General features: G+C 45.2%; 1 protein-coding gene across 1 annotated transcript; it reads right to left on the reverse strand.

The window, feature by feature from the left end:
* Nucleotides 1-2011: 2011 nt before the first annotated feature.
* LOC121404962 (thioredoxin domain-containing protein 5 homolog) lies at nt 2012-2443 on the reverse strand. Its single transcript, XM_041595385.1, has one exon. It carries the CDS (start codon nt 2441-2443, stop codon nt 2012-2014), a length of 432 nt encoding a protein of 143 aa, XP_041451319.1.
* Between the last annotated feature and the right edge of the window lie 12873 nt (nt 2444-15316).

Consider the following 15316-nt stretch of genomic DNA (forward strand, 5'->3'; position numbering starts at 1 on the left):
AGAGACTATAAGAGCTAGGGCAACCAAATTTGGTTTCCAGACTCATGTGATATCACACTGCTACAAGTGTATTTCAAAATTTCGCCTCGCCCCCTTCCGCCCACACAAAGGACGAAAATCTGTGGCAGGCACATTTTTAAAGATACGATAAAATTAAAGACGCATTATAGTAGAGAATGACCATATCTACCAGACTGCCGAATCTGAATCAGATCGGATCATAATTATAGCCAGAATGAAGAAATTAATTTTCAGTTGGCTCCCCTGCCCCCTCCTGCCAACGACAACGCAACTCATTTTCCTTCTCGCTCGCACACTCTGCCGCGTTCAGTGCGCGAGCAACATCTAGCGGAGGAGATGTAGAATCTAAATGGTACATGTAGAATCTACATGTTAGATGTAGAATATACATAATATATGAAGATGTAGATAACAGATGTAGCAAAAAAATGTAATATGTAAAATTTTTTTTTTTAATTCTTAAATTCTAAAAAATCATATGCTCAAAAATTTATATAGTGACTGAGTACGGGTATAAGTAGAGTCGCGTCTTTAGAAGCGACTCGCACGTTCCTTCTCGTTGTGTTTGTTATTGTCAGAAAACGTCGCGGAAAATTAGAAAATTTTAGAATGCTCGGATTTAATTTTATTTTTGTTGTATGAAGTAGGTGGCTGTCAAACGCTTGCTTGATTTTTTTTATGGAAAGTGTTACATAAATCAAAAAATAAATTCAGCCGGCTTATATTGCTTATATAGTACAGATGAAATAAATCTTTTTAGACCGATTTTGTTTATTATTTAAAAATAGTTTAAAAGTGCCTGTTTGCTGAAAAAGTCAGAAAATTGTATGGGATGTGTTACATACATTTTTTATCTGTTTTGAAAATTGGTTTGTTATCATTATTAATGTATGTATAGAGTACAGAGTACTGTATACAGATTAATAGAGATGCTGCACAAGAAAATGGTTTTCAAATATGAATGAGGAAGAACGGCAATACCGTACGAGAGATAATAACACGAAGAATCCATATGCGGGAGACGGAATAGGAGTCGAAGATGTCGGAATGGAATATTGTGTATTTTATACCCTTCAATTATTGGAAAAACATTTATGTTGAACGTATTATTCGACTCAGTTCTCATCCATGCAACTACAATGTTCCACAGTGAAACGTGGCCGGGTATAGCTAGTTTTGCAATAAAAATATTTACAGCTCTATCAGTGTAGTGTTTTTTGAATACGCTAAGGTCGATTTTTCGACCACTGGTCATAAACGATATACGAAAATAAAAAATGTGCACTTTATTGGTTTTTGAGAGTTAAACGGCATATTCTAAAGGCCTGTCTCCAGCACCACGGAAAATTCCTGCCAGGAACTTACTAGTTATTCCGTGAGGGTGTGGAACATAGCTAAAACAGGTTTGATGAATCAGCTGTGTTTTGTAAACAGTGCCAACTATAAAATTCTGTTAATATTAAAAAAGAAAAAAAAATGCACTCTGATGATGAAGTGATTGTGTTGGTGGCGGCATATATTGTTGCAAAAAAAAAAAGAATAATTTTCATCTCTCTTTTTAGTTTTGCGGACAGTTTTTGCCTACATCTTGCACCATTCACTTCAGGAATAATTGTAAGCCATATATTCCTGAGCTGTGTATCAGCTGTTATCTCAGTCCACACACGCTCTCGATAGGCAACTATCAATATGAATCTGTGGATTTCGTTCACACTCACGCCAGGAAAACGTGGCACAGTTTTATATATTAGTTATTTTTCATTCCAACCCTTGCTAACTAAATGGCCCTTCGCAGTCGGCCATTATAGAACGCTGCAGAGATGTTGATATATATTCAATATATTCTTTGTATCAAATTCTAGCTTGCTAACAATTAGCAAACACATTCATAAGGTATAAACACGTAAATTTTACATTACCCAAGCCACGCTCCCTTGTATATGCATTTAATTAAATATTTTAATATTTAACGGAGCAATTTTCCCTATTTTCAAATGGGGAAACTGCACCATGGGTCAAAGAACTTGACAAAGTGATTGCCGCTGGACACGTGCTTGGCAAAGGTGTCCTCGGTGAGATCCACCACCTTGCCCAAATGTTGATTGGCCACGGGCACGGTGCCTTCTCCGTTCTCCTTCAGCGTCTCCTCGGCCTGCTCCACTTCGGAGTTCAGCTCGGGGTTTATGAAGTCCGTGATAGCGGGAAGGTCGCGGGTGCCGTTGAACTTCACCGACTCCGTATCGCCGAGCTTAAAAAGATGCAGCGTGGGATAGCCGGTCACCTCGTGTTCAGCACACAGTGCCTTGTGTTTGGTGCAGTCCACATTTGCAGTGATCACCTTCGGGTCTTCGACATTCATTATCTCCGCCAGCTGCTCCCAGAATGGATGCAGACGCTTGCAATGGCCGTACCTGCATTTCATGATTAAAACGAATTTAAAAAATGAATAGAAAAACAGTTCTATTAGTTTAAGTTTAATTTTTCAATGTTTTTACTAGCCTTTGTTAACTTTTCGTGCTATCAGCTCAAGAAATGTAAAATAATTTATTTAATTTTTTTTTTTGCTAGTTTAACTAGTTTTGCTAGTTTGCTAGTTTAACCCCTCCTCTAGCCCAACCAACCGAGGGGCGCTGCAGCACGACGCGTATTACCGAACCGATCGCGAGCATGGAGGAAAGATAGTTGTTAGACTAAAATTCGAGGAAAATTAGAACTAAACACAACTCAAAGAGCTAAACATGCAAAGATAGCTAAGAAATAATACTAATTATAGGAGAGGTATGTTAGTATTAATGATTTAAGAAGAGGAAGGGAATTTGTGGTGGATATTATATGATAGAGGGAGTTGGAGTTCGAGCATAGGACCCTAAAAGGTTCGTGCAAGGAATAATTTGATCTACAAAGCGGAAGGAACAACGGAATAAAGTTTCTAGTAGATCTTATAGGAATCTTACAGTTTATGCGGCTCAAGAAGTCAGGGCTATTTACATCAAATGATGTGATCAGGTTGTGCATAAAAAGCACACCAAATCTACGACTAACTAAGGTTGAAAGGTTTATTAAAAGCAATCTACGAGAGTAGGATGGCAGTCTCACACCTGCATGCCAGTTTAGGCCACGCAGAGCAAAAGAGCCAAAAAGGAGCTGGAGCGATGAAATGTCATTACTTTACATTTCGAGGCATTTAGGTGTAACATATTTGCACAACACTGTAATGTCCTATTTCAGGCTGAGGTATGCATCAGCCTGTCCAGGGTCCTGAATTACAAGATATTTATAATTCACGAGGACTTTATCGGGAAACCAGGAACTTTGCCAGAAACTGAAATAGAAATCACTTTTTTTGGTTCTTTTAATTTTCAATGGTTTTCTTTATTCTTCCGTATTCTTCCGTATGATTATGCTACCCGGTTATGTTATGTTTACTTGTACTACGACGCGGATGGTGATTTGACTGACTCTCGCGATGGCTGATTGACTGCCTCCGACGATGGCTGGTGGACTGCCCTTTTCTTCATGCAAGGCAGTGCCTTTTATAGATCGGCCGGCCTTCGATTTTCCCATGAATGTCTTACAGATATCTTATTTCTACTCCAGAATGTGGGAAGGGTTCTTACATAAATATATATTGCCGAATTATAGTCTGCGCGTGCAGACGGGCTGATCAATAACAGAAGGTTACCTAATCATTAGCCCTGCAGTCAGTGTCCAATATCCCCGGTAAGGAGAGTCGGAGACTGCTGACTGGCTTGCGCATGTGGGGGTTTTGCCCGGTAATCGAGGGTTACCTAAGCAATCGCCTCCCAACAAGTGTCCAATGTCCCAGGTAAGGTGATCGGTGTGCACCGGTACCATGGGAAAGGAATTTCGTTGGCACTTCGGGAATATATATTGTTAGGAATATTTATTTATTCAATATTATTTTAGGTACTTATTGCGTAAGCCCCTTCTGCTGGTCTCCTGTCTTTTGGCGTGTGCTGAGTTTGCATTTTTGCTGGGTGTTGATCGCTTCACCTGGGAGTAGCGTTGGCTGCGTCATCTGCTTGTGACGAACCATGGGATCCATGGTTCGTTACACCCCCCCCCCTTTCTTCCGGGTGGGTGATGGAGAGATTTGTGGCGTCGCTTGGCGGGTGCTGAGGTTCGCCTTTTTCCGGGTTATCCTGTCCTTTGGCTTGTGCCGGTCTCCGGATTCGTCGCTGTTAGTCTCGTCACTTTAGCGTGGCGTCGGTAACGTTATATTTTCTACTGCGGTTGTGATCGTGGCCTTTCTGCTGTTCTGGGTGCTTTGTAGTTGGTGTAGTTGGTGCTTGGTGGGTCGATTATCCCATATGACGATGGTTTTCTCGGCGGTTTTCTTTGGTCGTTATTTGTCCAGGCATTCTCGAATCTGCGGGGCTATGTCGGGTGGCCAAGGATCCGTCGGTAGTTCTGGGTCGTCTTCGGTGGGTTCGGTGGCTCCGGGGTCAAAGGTTTGATTCGGGTTTTCCGGAAGGATGGGTTTGTCAAATGTGCTTGACGGATCGATGCTCCGGTGGTAATCGCTTATGTGGGCGATGATCGGGGAGGCGTTGGACGTGGGTAGAGTAGTTTTGTAGCTCTGGCGGAACACTTGGGTGGTATTGTCTCCAGACTGGTGCATGAACTAGCTGGTCTCGACGATGTCTCTTTTGTTGGACCAATGGCTTGTTTGGGCGACGGATGCTTGGGTCTGTGGGGGCCAAGTCCGGCGGCCACGGCTCCGGGACTGGTTCGGGCTCATGTTCGGTTCGATCGGCGGCTTCGGAGTCAAATGGCTGGCTGGGGTCTTCGGGTAAGAGGGTTGTGTCGAAGGAGCTGTGCGTTTCGATCCTCCGTTGGTAGTCGCTTAGGTGGGCGACGATGGGTGTGGTGTCGACCATGGGTACGATGTTTTGGTACGCCGGGTGTAGTACTCGTGTTATACTAAAGCCAGACTGGTACGTGAACAGGTGAGTCGCGATGACGCCTCTGGTATCACAACAACGACTTGTATGGGCGACGAAGATCTCGGACATGGCTCTAGGCATGGCTCGGTGCATGACGCTAAAAATCATGTCAGTACGCGAAAGGTACTCCATTGTGTGGGCGAGGATCGGTGTGGCGTCGGCCGTGGGTACGACAGGGCTGCGGTCGGTGTATCGTGGGGCCATCGTACTGGTTTCCGGGCCCGCGTTGAAGGGCTCTGTGGATATCAGTTCAATTATGGGCCCCGACCAGGGTGGGGTCAGCGTGGCTGTTTCCCTTGTTGCTGGGCTGTTGATCTGTTGCTGCCGTTGTCGGTGTCGATGTTGTTGTCTTGGTTCAGGGCTGATTGTCGTCTCTGAGGGTGTTTCTATGTTCACTTTCTCCTGGGAGGAGAGGGTACTTACATGCTCTGTTGCTGGACTTGGACCTGGGCTTCCTGTGTCGAGCGCCGGGTTCCAGTGCGTTAGTGCTTGTCTCGTGGGTGAGATTCTCGTTGTTTTTTTTGGGGTATGTGTCCCCTGTGGTTGGCCTAGGACGCGGTTGCTCCGTAGTGACCGTGGGACTCGTTTTCCCGTTTGCTTGATTGTTGTTTCGTGTTGTTGGTTTCGGCTTCATGTTCGTGGGCCGGCGCTTTGCCTCTGCTGGGGCTGGGCTGGGTGTCGTGTTCTTCGTGGCGATCTCGGTCGTTTTGTTCGTTGGGGTAGGTCGTGGTCGTGTGTTCGCTGAGGTTTGTATGGGTGTCATGTTGGCGTGGCTGGGTGCCGAACTTGTTGGGATCCAAGTGTAAAGTTCATATGTATGCCGATGATGTCCAAATGTATGTTAGTTGTCCGTTAAGCAGAATAAATGAGTGTGTATTGTTGTGTAATGTTGAACTGTCGAACGTTAGTAAATGGGCCAACTGTAATGGATTGTCGCTAAACCCTGTCAAATCTAAATGTATTATTATATATAAAAGGTTGCTGAGCACGGAAAATCTGCCTAAATTATCAATAAATAACACGCTAATTGAATATGTGGATCTGTTAATCTTGGAATCACCATAAACAAGACATTGTCCTGGAGTGACCAAGTAACCAAGGCAGCCGGTAAAACGTATGGTATAATAAGACAACTTTCCTTGACTCAGCAATTTTTGCCAAAACAACTCAGACTCTTAATAGCCAAAACATATCTTATACCCACGCTGTGTTATGGTATTGAAATTTTTGGAAATTGTGATAGGGCATCTCAGCACAGACTAAAAGTGGCATACAATAATGTAGCTAGATATGTCTTCAATGTTAAGAGGGGTGAACACATATCCAGTTTGGCTGACAGCATCAATCAGATGAAGTTTGAAACTTGGAAAGACTACAGAACTTTAATAATGTTGCATAAAATCGTTTATACAGGAGAACCGAGCTATTTATATGAAAAGCTGCGTTTTGGTGTGTCTGCAAGAACCAACAATATTATTAATATTCGTTACAAGCTTGGCTGTTCCGAGCGGCAATTTTTTATACATGCTATTCGTCTGTGGAATCAGCTACCACAAAACCTAAAGAAAATTAGTAGTGCATCGCAATATAGGGAAAAATTAAATTTATACTTAAAAAACTATTAATAGTAATATAAGTAAAAATAATAAAAACAGTAATAGCAAAATAAATATAATAAAACTACAAATTAAATAAATAAAAAATCAAAAATTAACATAAAAATATAAATAGGCTAAGTAGGTTAATCATATCGACTAACACCCAAACAAAGAATTAATTTCCTTTAACGTTTCATGTTTTGTGACTAGTGCATTAATTTATAAGAAACTTTCTTGTCGCACTAGGAAATAAGTAAATAAATAAATAGGTTGCGGACGTATGACGGCCGCCGTTGGCTTCAGTTTCTGGTGTCGGGGTTCGTGGCCTTGTACTCTGTTGGTCGGAACGGTGTGGATATGTGGTGTGTGGCACTGATCTCGTAATTGTAGAAGTGTGGTACCGCACTGGATCGTTGTTTCAATGGCGCATAGGAAGTCCATGCCGACGATAACTTGATCCAACATGTTTGGTAGGACCAAGAGGGGTATTTGAACTTCTCTTTGATCCAGTCTGATGTGCGCCAGTAGAATCTGGGTGATCTCTCTGACCGAGCCGTCGGCCAGGCGTATGCGGACGCATGCATCTTGTAGGTTGGTGTTGTTGTCTAGTTGTCGGGCGAGGTTTGCACTGATAAAGCTTCGGGATGCCCCCGTGTCGACGGTGGCTTCCGTTGCCTGTCCTCCTATGGTTACCATTGCCACTATCCGGTTCTCGTTCATGTGTAGCGGGGTTTTTATTCGTGGGTCGGGCAGACGTCGTTCCCGGCTGATCCCGTGTCAGTCGAGGACGCGAGTCGTTTCCCGACGTGTTCTGGCGACAGCAATCGATGGTCCGGGTGCCGCGCTTGCCACATTCCCAACAGAACAGGATCGAGGGATTTTGGCATTCATATGCCGCATGCCCTGCTTCACCACACCGGTGACAGGCTGCGCGTGGGTTGGCGATGGGGGTCGTAATCATGCGATGTGCTACCTCGGGCTTTGCCGTACTCACTGGGTTGGATGGCTGTCTTCTTGGTGAGTCTGCCGAGTCCCAATGGAGCTTCCGGAATGGTGTCTGATTGGAGTCGCCGCTCCTCTGATCTGTAGCCGGCCGTGCGTATCTGGGCGTGTGTCGTGGCGGTGCGAGAGTGCTCGGGATGGTCCGCTCTTGAATACTCTCAAATTCCGTGGCCAGCAGTGTTAGCTGTGACAGGTCCTGCAGTTCGTGGCGGCGCACGTACATCTGGTAGGCTGGGCGGGCGTTGTCGTAGATCCTGGTTAGCTCCTTGGTTGCGTCGTACCCAGCGTGGTGCATAAGTAGACGTATCTCGATGAGGAAATCTTTGAACAGTTCCCCAGCCACTTGCTTGCAGGCTCGGATCCGGTCTTCCAATTGTTCAAAATACCGTGGTGGCAAGAAGAACGTTAAGAATTCCTGGCGGAAATTTTCCCATGAGGAACTTTGTAGGCGGCTGGTGCGGAACCAACGACTGGCACGGTCTGTGAGAAGTTCGGCCATGGCCCGCGGCAGATGGTTTGTGTCCACCCCATACGAGAGCGCGCGTTCTTCGAGCAGTTCGATGAATGATAGAGGGTCATCTTGGCCGTCAAACTGGATTCCCCACTTTCGGATGCGTTCCGCCATTGGTGCAGCGTGGTTGTAGTGGTGCCCTTCCATGGGTCGGTCGATCGCTGGCAAGACCCTTGGTACGGGTGCTGGGTGGGTCTCTGTAGCTAGGGGCCTTGGAAACGGGGCGGCAGGAGTGCGGTATTCGGTGGCTGCGGGGACTCGTAGTCCGGTCTTAGGATCCATTAGGCGAGTGTCGGATGGTCCAGGAGTAGTGGGCAGTGGTGACTTGGAACGAGAGCGTGAAGCTGGCTTGGCATAGTGCCTCTCGAACTCTCCTAGGCGGACCCAGGCTTCTTGCGTGAGTGGCCCGGCGACTAGAGCGGCAAATTTCCTTCGGCGTTCATCGACCGTTCCTTCGCTGCCGAATCCGAATTCTTCTGCGAGGACTTCTACTTCGTCCCGACGGAGTTTGTGGATCCAGCCGGTGCTGACCCCTGGGTTGGAAAAGTGTCCCGCAGGGTATGCCTCCTCTGGTTGTTCATCGTCGTGATGTTCCATGTTGATTTCTGTTGATTTTTGGCAATGAGTCACTGTTAAACGGCACTTTTAGGATCGGCACTGCGTATACTTTCGCGTTTGTTTTCGCGCCCGGACTATGTAAGTGCGCGGAATTGTTATCGATTCAATTTTCTTTTTGATGGCAGTGGGTCTTTAATCCACGAAGTCCCTGATTTCGGTTTTCTTGAAGTTTCCACGAAAAATCCTTTAAAGTCCCTGCTCGGGCGCCACTTGTAATGTCCTATTTCAGGCTGAGGTATGCATCAGCCTGTCCAGGGTCCTGAATTACAAGATATTTATAATTCACGAGGACTTTATCGGGAAACCAGGAACTTTGCCAGAAACTGAAATAGAAATCACAACACTTTTTTTGGTTCTTTTAATTTTCAATGGTTTTCTTTATTCTTCCGTATTCTTCCGTATGATTATGCTACCCGGTTATGTTATGTTTACTTGTACTACGACGCGGATGGTGATTTGACTGACTCTCGCGATGGCTGATTGACTGCCTCCGACGATGGCTGGTGGACTGCCCTTTTCTTCATGCAAGGCAGTGCCTTTTATAGATCGGCCGGCCTTCGATTTTCCCATGAATGTCTTACAGATATCTTATTTCTACTCCAGAATGTGGGAAGGGTTCTTACATAAATATATATTGCCGAATTATAGTCTGCGCGTGCAGACGGGCTGATCGGTAACAGAAGGTTACCTAATCATTAGCCCTGCAGTCAGTGTCCAATATCCCCGGTAAGGAGAGTCGGAGACTGCTGACTGGCTTGCGCATGTGGGGGTTTTGCCCGGTAATCGAGGGTTACCTAAGCAATCGCCTCCCAACAAGTGTCCAATGTCCCAGGTAAGGTGATCGGTGTGCACCGGTACCGTGGGAAAGGAATTTCGTTGGCACTTCGGGAATATATATTGTTAGGAATATTTATTTATTTAATATTATTTTAGGTGCTTATTGCGTAAGCCCCTTCTGCTGGTCTCCTGTCTTTTGGCGTGTGCTGAGTTTGCATTTTTGCTGGGTGTTGATCGCTTCACCTGGGAGTAGCGTTGGCTGCGTCATCTGCTTGTGACGAACCATGGGATCCATGGTTCGTTACAACACCATGAATGAAAGTTATTGAGATCGGATTTCAAGCGAGAGTGAGATGAAATGTCCTTATACTGGACACAGTGTTTCACATCATCCGCATACATGATGAGTACTCGAGATTTTGTTAATACTGAAGGCAGATAATTAATAAGATCATTAATATTAGGGGGCCTAGATGGCTGCCCTGTGGTACTCCAGAAGTAACCTTAAAAGGTGAAGAGAAGGAGTTTTTTAAGAGGACTCTTTGAGACCTAGAACGAAGGTAGCTAGAAATCCATATCAAAAGATTAGGCGGAAACCCTAAAAGTTCAAAGTTTTTGTGCTAGAAGGGAATGGTTTACAGAATCGAATGCTTTGCTGAAATCAGTGTAAATGACATGAGTCTGCAAGTTACCTTGAAAGCCTTTAATGATAAAAGAGGTAAACTCTAATACATTTGTGGTTGTTGATCGTCGCCTTATAAATCCGTGCTGAGACGGAGATATAAGTGATTTGATATAAGAGATGTTGCAAATGCGGAGTTACAATTTTTTGAAATATTTTGGGAATAGCGTAAATGACATTTGGTAAAAAGATCGGCAATTGCCTGATCATTGAGAACAACCTCTAGAATTATTTGCATCAGACTTGCTACCTTTCTTATGGAGCGGAATAATAAAATATTCCTCCCAGATGGGGGAGAAGCATGACGAGTTAATGGATAGGGTGAATAGTTTAAGCAGGGGTCCACACAGAGCGTCGGCACAGTACCTGAGTACACAGCCGGGAACTCCGTCGGGACCTGGTGAAAACACCGGCTTAACTAGTCGAAGATCATGAAGCAGTGAGCTTTCATTTAACAAGGGCTGAAAATGCCATTCGACCTTGGTAAACTATATGGATAAGGCTGACCAGAGTAACTTTCATGAGAATAGTTTTTTTTGGAAAAATTTGGTAAAAAGATCGGCAATTGCCTGATCATTGTTTGCTGACATATTGAGAAATGATAGCGAGGACGGATGTGCGGACGTTCCACGCTTACTATGTATTTACGAAGCTGTAAAACTGTTTAGGGTACTGTGAAAATCGTATCCTGCATCGAGATAGGTGGTTTTTATAGCATTGAGCGTTAAGAACGGAGAAATTTGGCCGAGATATTACATAGCGAGAAAGAGAAGTGGGAGAACCAACTTCCCGAAATTTTATTTAAAGTCTTGATTTTAAGTTTTTTAGACTGGATAACTCTTTGGTAAGCCAGGAGGCTTTCCATATCTAACCGAACAAGAAAGTGGGACACAAGAATCAAAAAATGTGTCAATTACATTGTAAAAAATGTTTGTGCCTTTCATAACGTCAGTGCAAAAGTACAGAGCGGACCAATCAAAATCCCGAAGAAGGTTATTAAGCTTCGTTAACTCGGCTTTACGAAAGCAGCGGACACGTTCAGATAGCCTACCCATTCGATCCAATAAGGTAGGGCCAATATCGACTGACACTTCGAGTGTAGGATGGTAGGAGTCTTCAGGTATAGTGAGCGGAAGGGCTCGGGTTAAAAACGCTATGGTCGGATCCGAGACAAAGCACAGATCAAGCAATCGATCCAAGGAATTTTTCACATGGTTGACTTGAGACAGGGATAGGTCTAGCAAGCCGTCGATAAAGTCATGTCGTGACATGGGCACAAGGTTATTAGACTCGTTTACCGAAGACCAAACAGTACCTGGCAAATTGAAATCACCAAGAACTATCATATGGTCTTTATCTGATAGTGAGGAAGAAACAGTTTTTGAAGCGGACAGGTAATGCTCGTATATTAAGATATCCGATTAAGGTGGAATATACGAGCAAGTAATGAAAATGGAAAAGCCTGGGAGAATCAGTTTTACGCACAGGAATTCCAGGTCTTGTTGAGCCTGGACCACGAAATGTTCCGACGTGAAGTTTGAGTCCACTGCAATGAGGACACCACCTCCACGTCTAGACGAACGGTCATTTCTAAAAATTGTGTACCGACCTGCCAAAACTTCGGAACTAAGGATGTCCGGCTTTAGCCAGGTCGCGGTAAACACAATAAAGTGGGACGAGAATGCGAGACTCTCAAGAAAAAGAGTGCTGAGCTTACTACGCAAGCCTCTAGCATTCTGGTAGATAACTAAAAGAGAGGAAGTTAGTTTTTTGGATGGGTAGAAGTTGAGGTGGAAGATGAGGGTAAAGATGGAGCACTGGTCTGACAACTATGAAGAGTTATGGAGGGCCTATTCTTTTTCTTAGCCTTAAACTCTTTAACCACCAAATACTCCGGCCAAAACTTGGCGGAACAAATGGTGTCACATTGAGTCGGGGAGACGCTTATCTTAAAGGAAGATATCCCCTGGCGTAAGAAAAGTTAAATTTTTCCACCTTTAAGCCGACGGCTTTTATTTTGCTTTGTATAAAAGCGGTTACATCATTGGATGAGAGGTAAGGGGTTAGCCGCGAGACACCAACTTTTCGCTTTGGTGGGACTCCCACCAGTGGTTTTGGCACCACAGGCCTAGTACCTGTGATGCCAGTATCCGGTGGTCCTGGACATCTATTAGCTGGTGGGAGCGAAACTGATGGGATAGTTCAGGAGTTGGGTGCGGACTCGACGGACACGGATGCTACAGACATGTCTACCTGCATACTCTCCAAAGTGGCGCATTCGGCTCCCGAATCTGCATCACCAGCAGCGATCGTTGCCCTTGGAGTAGCAAACGTAATCAACTGCTGCACTAAGGGAGTGGCGGAGAAAGATTTTCTGCTGCCGGCGGACATGAGGCACTCGGCACTTGCAAGTCCCGCGGAGTAGACTTCTTGCGCCTCAGAGACTCAGCCAGCAGCTGTAAACTGCTGAGCTGAGTGTCCAATTCAATTGCTCCTTGCGTGTGGGTGCCTGTGTCCACGTCACGACCTCGACATCTTCGGAGTCGCTGCCTCCAGGGGACACGATCGGCGTGCTCGTCTCGCACCCCGGGGGCGCCGGCGACACGAATGGCGACGCCATCAGCTGCAGCTCCGGTGAACTACTCCGCCCCCTCCCCTCGTTTCGTCGCGAGAGCATTTCCGCCCGTCGCTGACTGAGAGTGGGGACGTCGTAGCCACCTTCCTGCAAAATCTCGTTGTGCTCGCTTACAAAATTAATCACTGCGTTCATCTTATTCCTCCCACGTGCGTTGTGTGGCTGTTTTATTCCCCTCACTTGCATTTATACCTGCGTTGCAGTGCCGAGCGTTCCACCTAACGGTGCGTGGCGCCATGTTCCCTACGGTCTCTCTTTGTGCGCTCTCATATTCGCCTCAACCCGTTTTATGCTCTCTCTAACGGCTTTCGTGGTCACTCTGCTCTTTATCCGTGTTCACCACGTGTTAACCCTAGGATGCCGGTTTGATTTTCCATGCGTCTTTTCATATATATATATTTTTTGTATTCCTTTTTTTTTTGTTTATTTTCCATATTCAATGGACTTACCTCCTTTTTTTATCTTCCAGGACTGGGAGCCCGTTTCTTTCCCCGCGCCTGTATTTGTCTCCATCTCAGGTGAGCACTTAGATTTTGTGTACTGTTCCTAACCTTTTTTATTCTTCCAGCTCGCCCTCGCCTTAAGCACCGGTATACCGCCGTGAATCCTCCCGCGATTAATAGGTCGTCCGACCTTTCGCCCGGGCTCGAGTTCACGTTTAGACGCCTCGAGCGACTCCTCCCGCCTTCGATCTGACTCTCGGCCGGGTGACTCCCCCATGCAGTGGCTCGGACGCGAGGCTCATCCGACACCTCGCCCGGCAGACCACACATGGGCGGCATCCGCCATCAGTTCCGACGTTCGTCCCCGCTCTTGGCTCGTCTGCTGTGGCCAGAACGTGGTCCTTGGATCCCTCGTACACTCATCATGGACCCCCCAGACTTCGACCGGACGCGTTCCTGTATCCTGGTATCTTTGTGTGGTTTTCTTTCACTTCTCATTTTTTCTTTCACTTACTAATCTCTTCCATTTTTTTGTAGGTATCGTTTTTTTCCCTCGCGGATTTTCTTTCCGATGCAGTTCTTTTTTTTTGTTTTTATTATTACGGGATTTTATTTATCGAATCTTCCCTATTAGAGACTTACGACAAGTATAAAAATTTTAGCCTAATATATTTATTTAATTAGTTACACTTAATTACTTAGAGTACGTCCCTAGCTAAGTATTATTGCTGGGTGGGAAGGTCTCTTCACCGGAGTCGTGTATGGCTAGTGTGCCAAGTTAAACACTGCGCAAGTCTATTAGGATGGGCTTGAAGCTTGGCCTGGGACTTTGCTTTCACTTTGGCAATTTCATCTTTAACTGATCCTACATTTAAGTCTTTATGTATATTTTCATTCCGTATGTACCATGGTACCCCAGTGATCGTTCTTAGTATCTTCGATTGAGCTCTCTGGATTATTTCTAAATTACTAACGCAAGCATTTCCCCATAGCTCGGAGCCGTATGTCCAGATGGGTTTGAGAACTGCATTGTACAAAAGTACTTTGTACTCCAGTTTTAGTGGTGAACGGGTGTTTATTAGCCACTGTAGATTACTAGCTTTAAATTGAAGTAGATTTCTCTTCGCTTCGATGTGCTTACGCCAGGCTTACTTCTATCCAGATGAACACCAAAGTATGTTACTTCGGTGGTTTGTGGAATGTTGATATTGTTCAGACATAATGGAGGGCAAGTTTGTCTGTTTAACGTGAAGGTGACATGCTTGCACTTTTGCTCATTTACATGTATCCGCCAGTCTGCTAGCCATTTTTCTAAGGCCACGAGATGAGATGATAAGTTATCCGTGGCCCTTCTTGGGCACTTGGAGCGACTTAATATGGCAGTATCATCAGCAAATGTCGAAGTTGTGGTTAGGCTGTTTGTCGGTAGATCTGCTGTGAATATGATATACAGCGTCAGTCCAAGTACGCTGCCTTGCGGTACACCAGCTTCAATTGGATGATATTCAGAGAGGAAATCTTTGCATCGTACTGCGAAACTTCTTTGCTGTAGGTATGACTCCAATATTCCATGGATGTTCTGTGGAAGTAATATTTTGATTTTGTGGATTAAGCCATCTAACCAAACGCGGTCGAAAGCCTGGGCGACATCCAGAAAAACAGCGGAGCAATACTCCCGTCTTTCAAATGCATTTCGTATCTCAGAGGTTATACGGTTTACTTGTTCAATGGTTCCGTGTTTTTCGCGAAATCCAAATTGGAGAGTCGGGATGGCACCGTTTATGTTACAAATGTTACAAATTCTATTTCGGAAATGCAGAAGCGTGGTGGGCAGTATACTGCGGCTAGGTTTAGGTAGCCGCTCTGAATTTCAATATGAATTGCTGTTGCCTGTAGATAAGGTGTAGCAAATGAAGGCAATGGATAATGCCTAATGCGATTCTTGATCAGAACGCCAGTACCTCCATGTGCCTTACCATCGGGATGATTTGTCGCATAGAAGTTATAGCCATCGAGGTGAAATTAGTTTTTATTTGTTAGGTGAGTCTCTGATATAAGCATG

The sequence above is a fragment of the Drosophila obscura genome, unplaced genomic scaffold (assembly GCF_018151105.1).
Source record: "Drosophila obscura isolate BZ-5 IFL unplaced genomic scaffold, ASM1815110v1 contig_58, whole genome shotgun sequence".
NCBI lineage: Eukaryota > Metazoa > Arthropoda > Insecta > Diptera > Drosophilidae > Drosophila > Drosophila obscura.

Excerpts from the sequence above, each read along its gene's own strand:
- LOC121404962 (XM_041595385.1), bottom strand. The coding sequence starts at position 2,443 with ATGAAATGCAGGTACGGCCATTGCAAGCGTCTGCATCCATTCTGGGAG.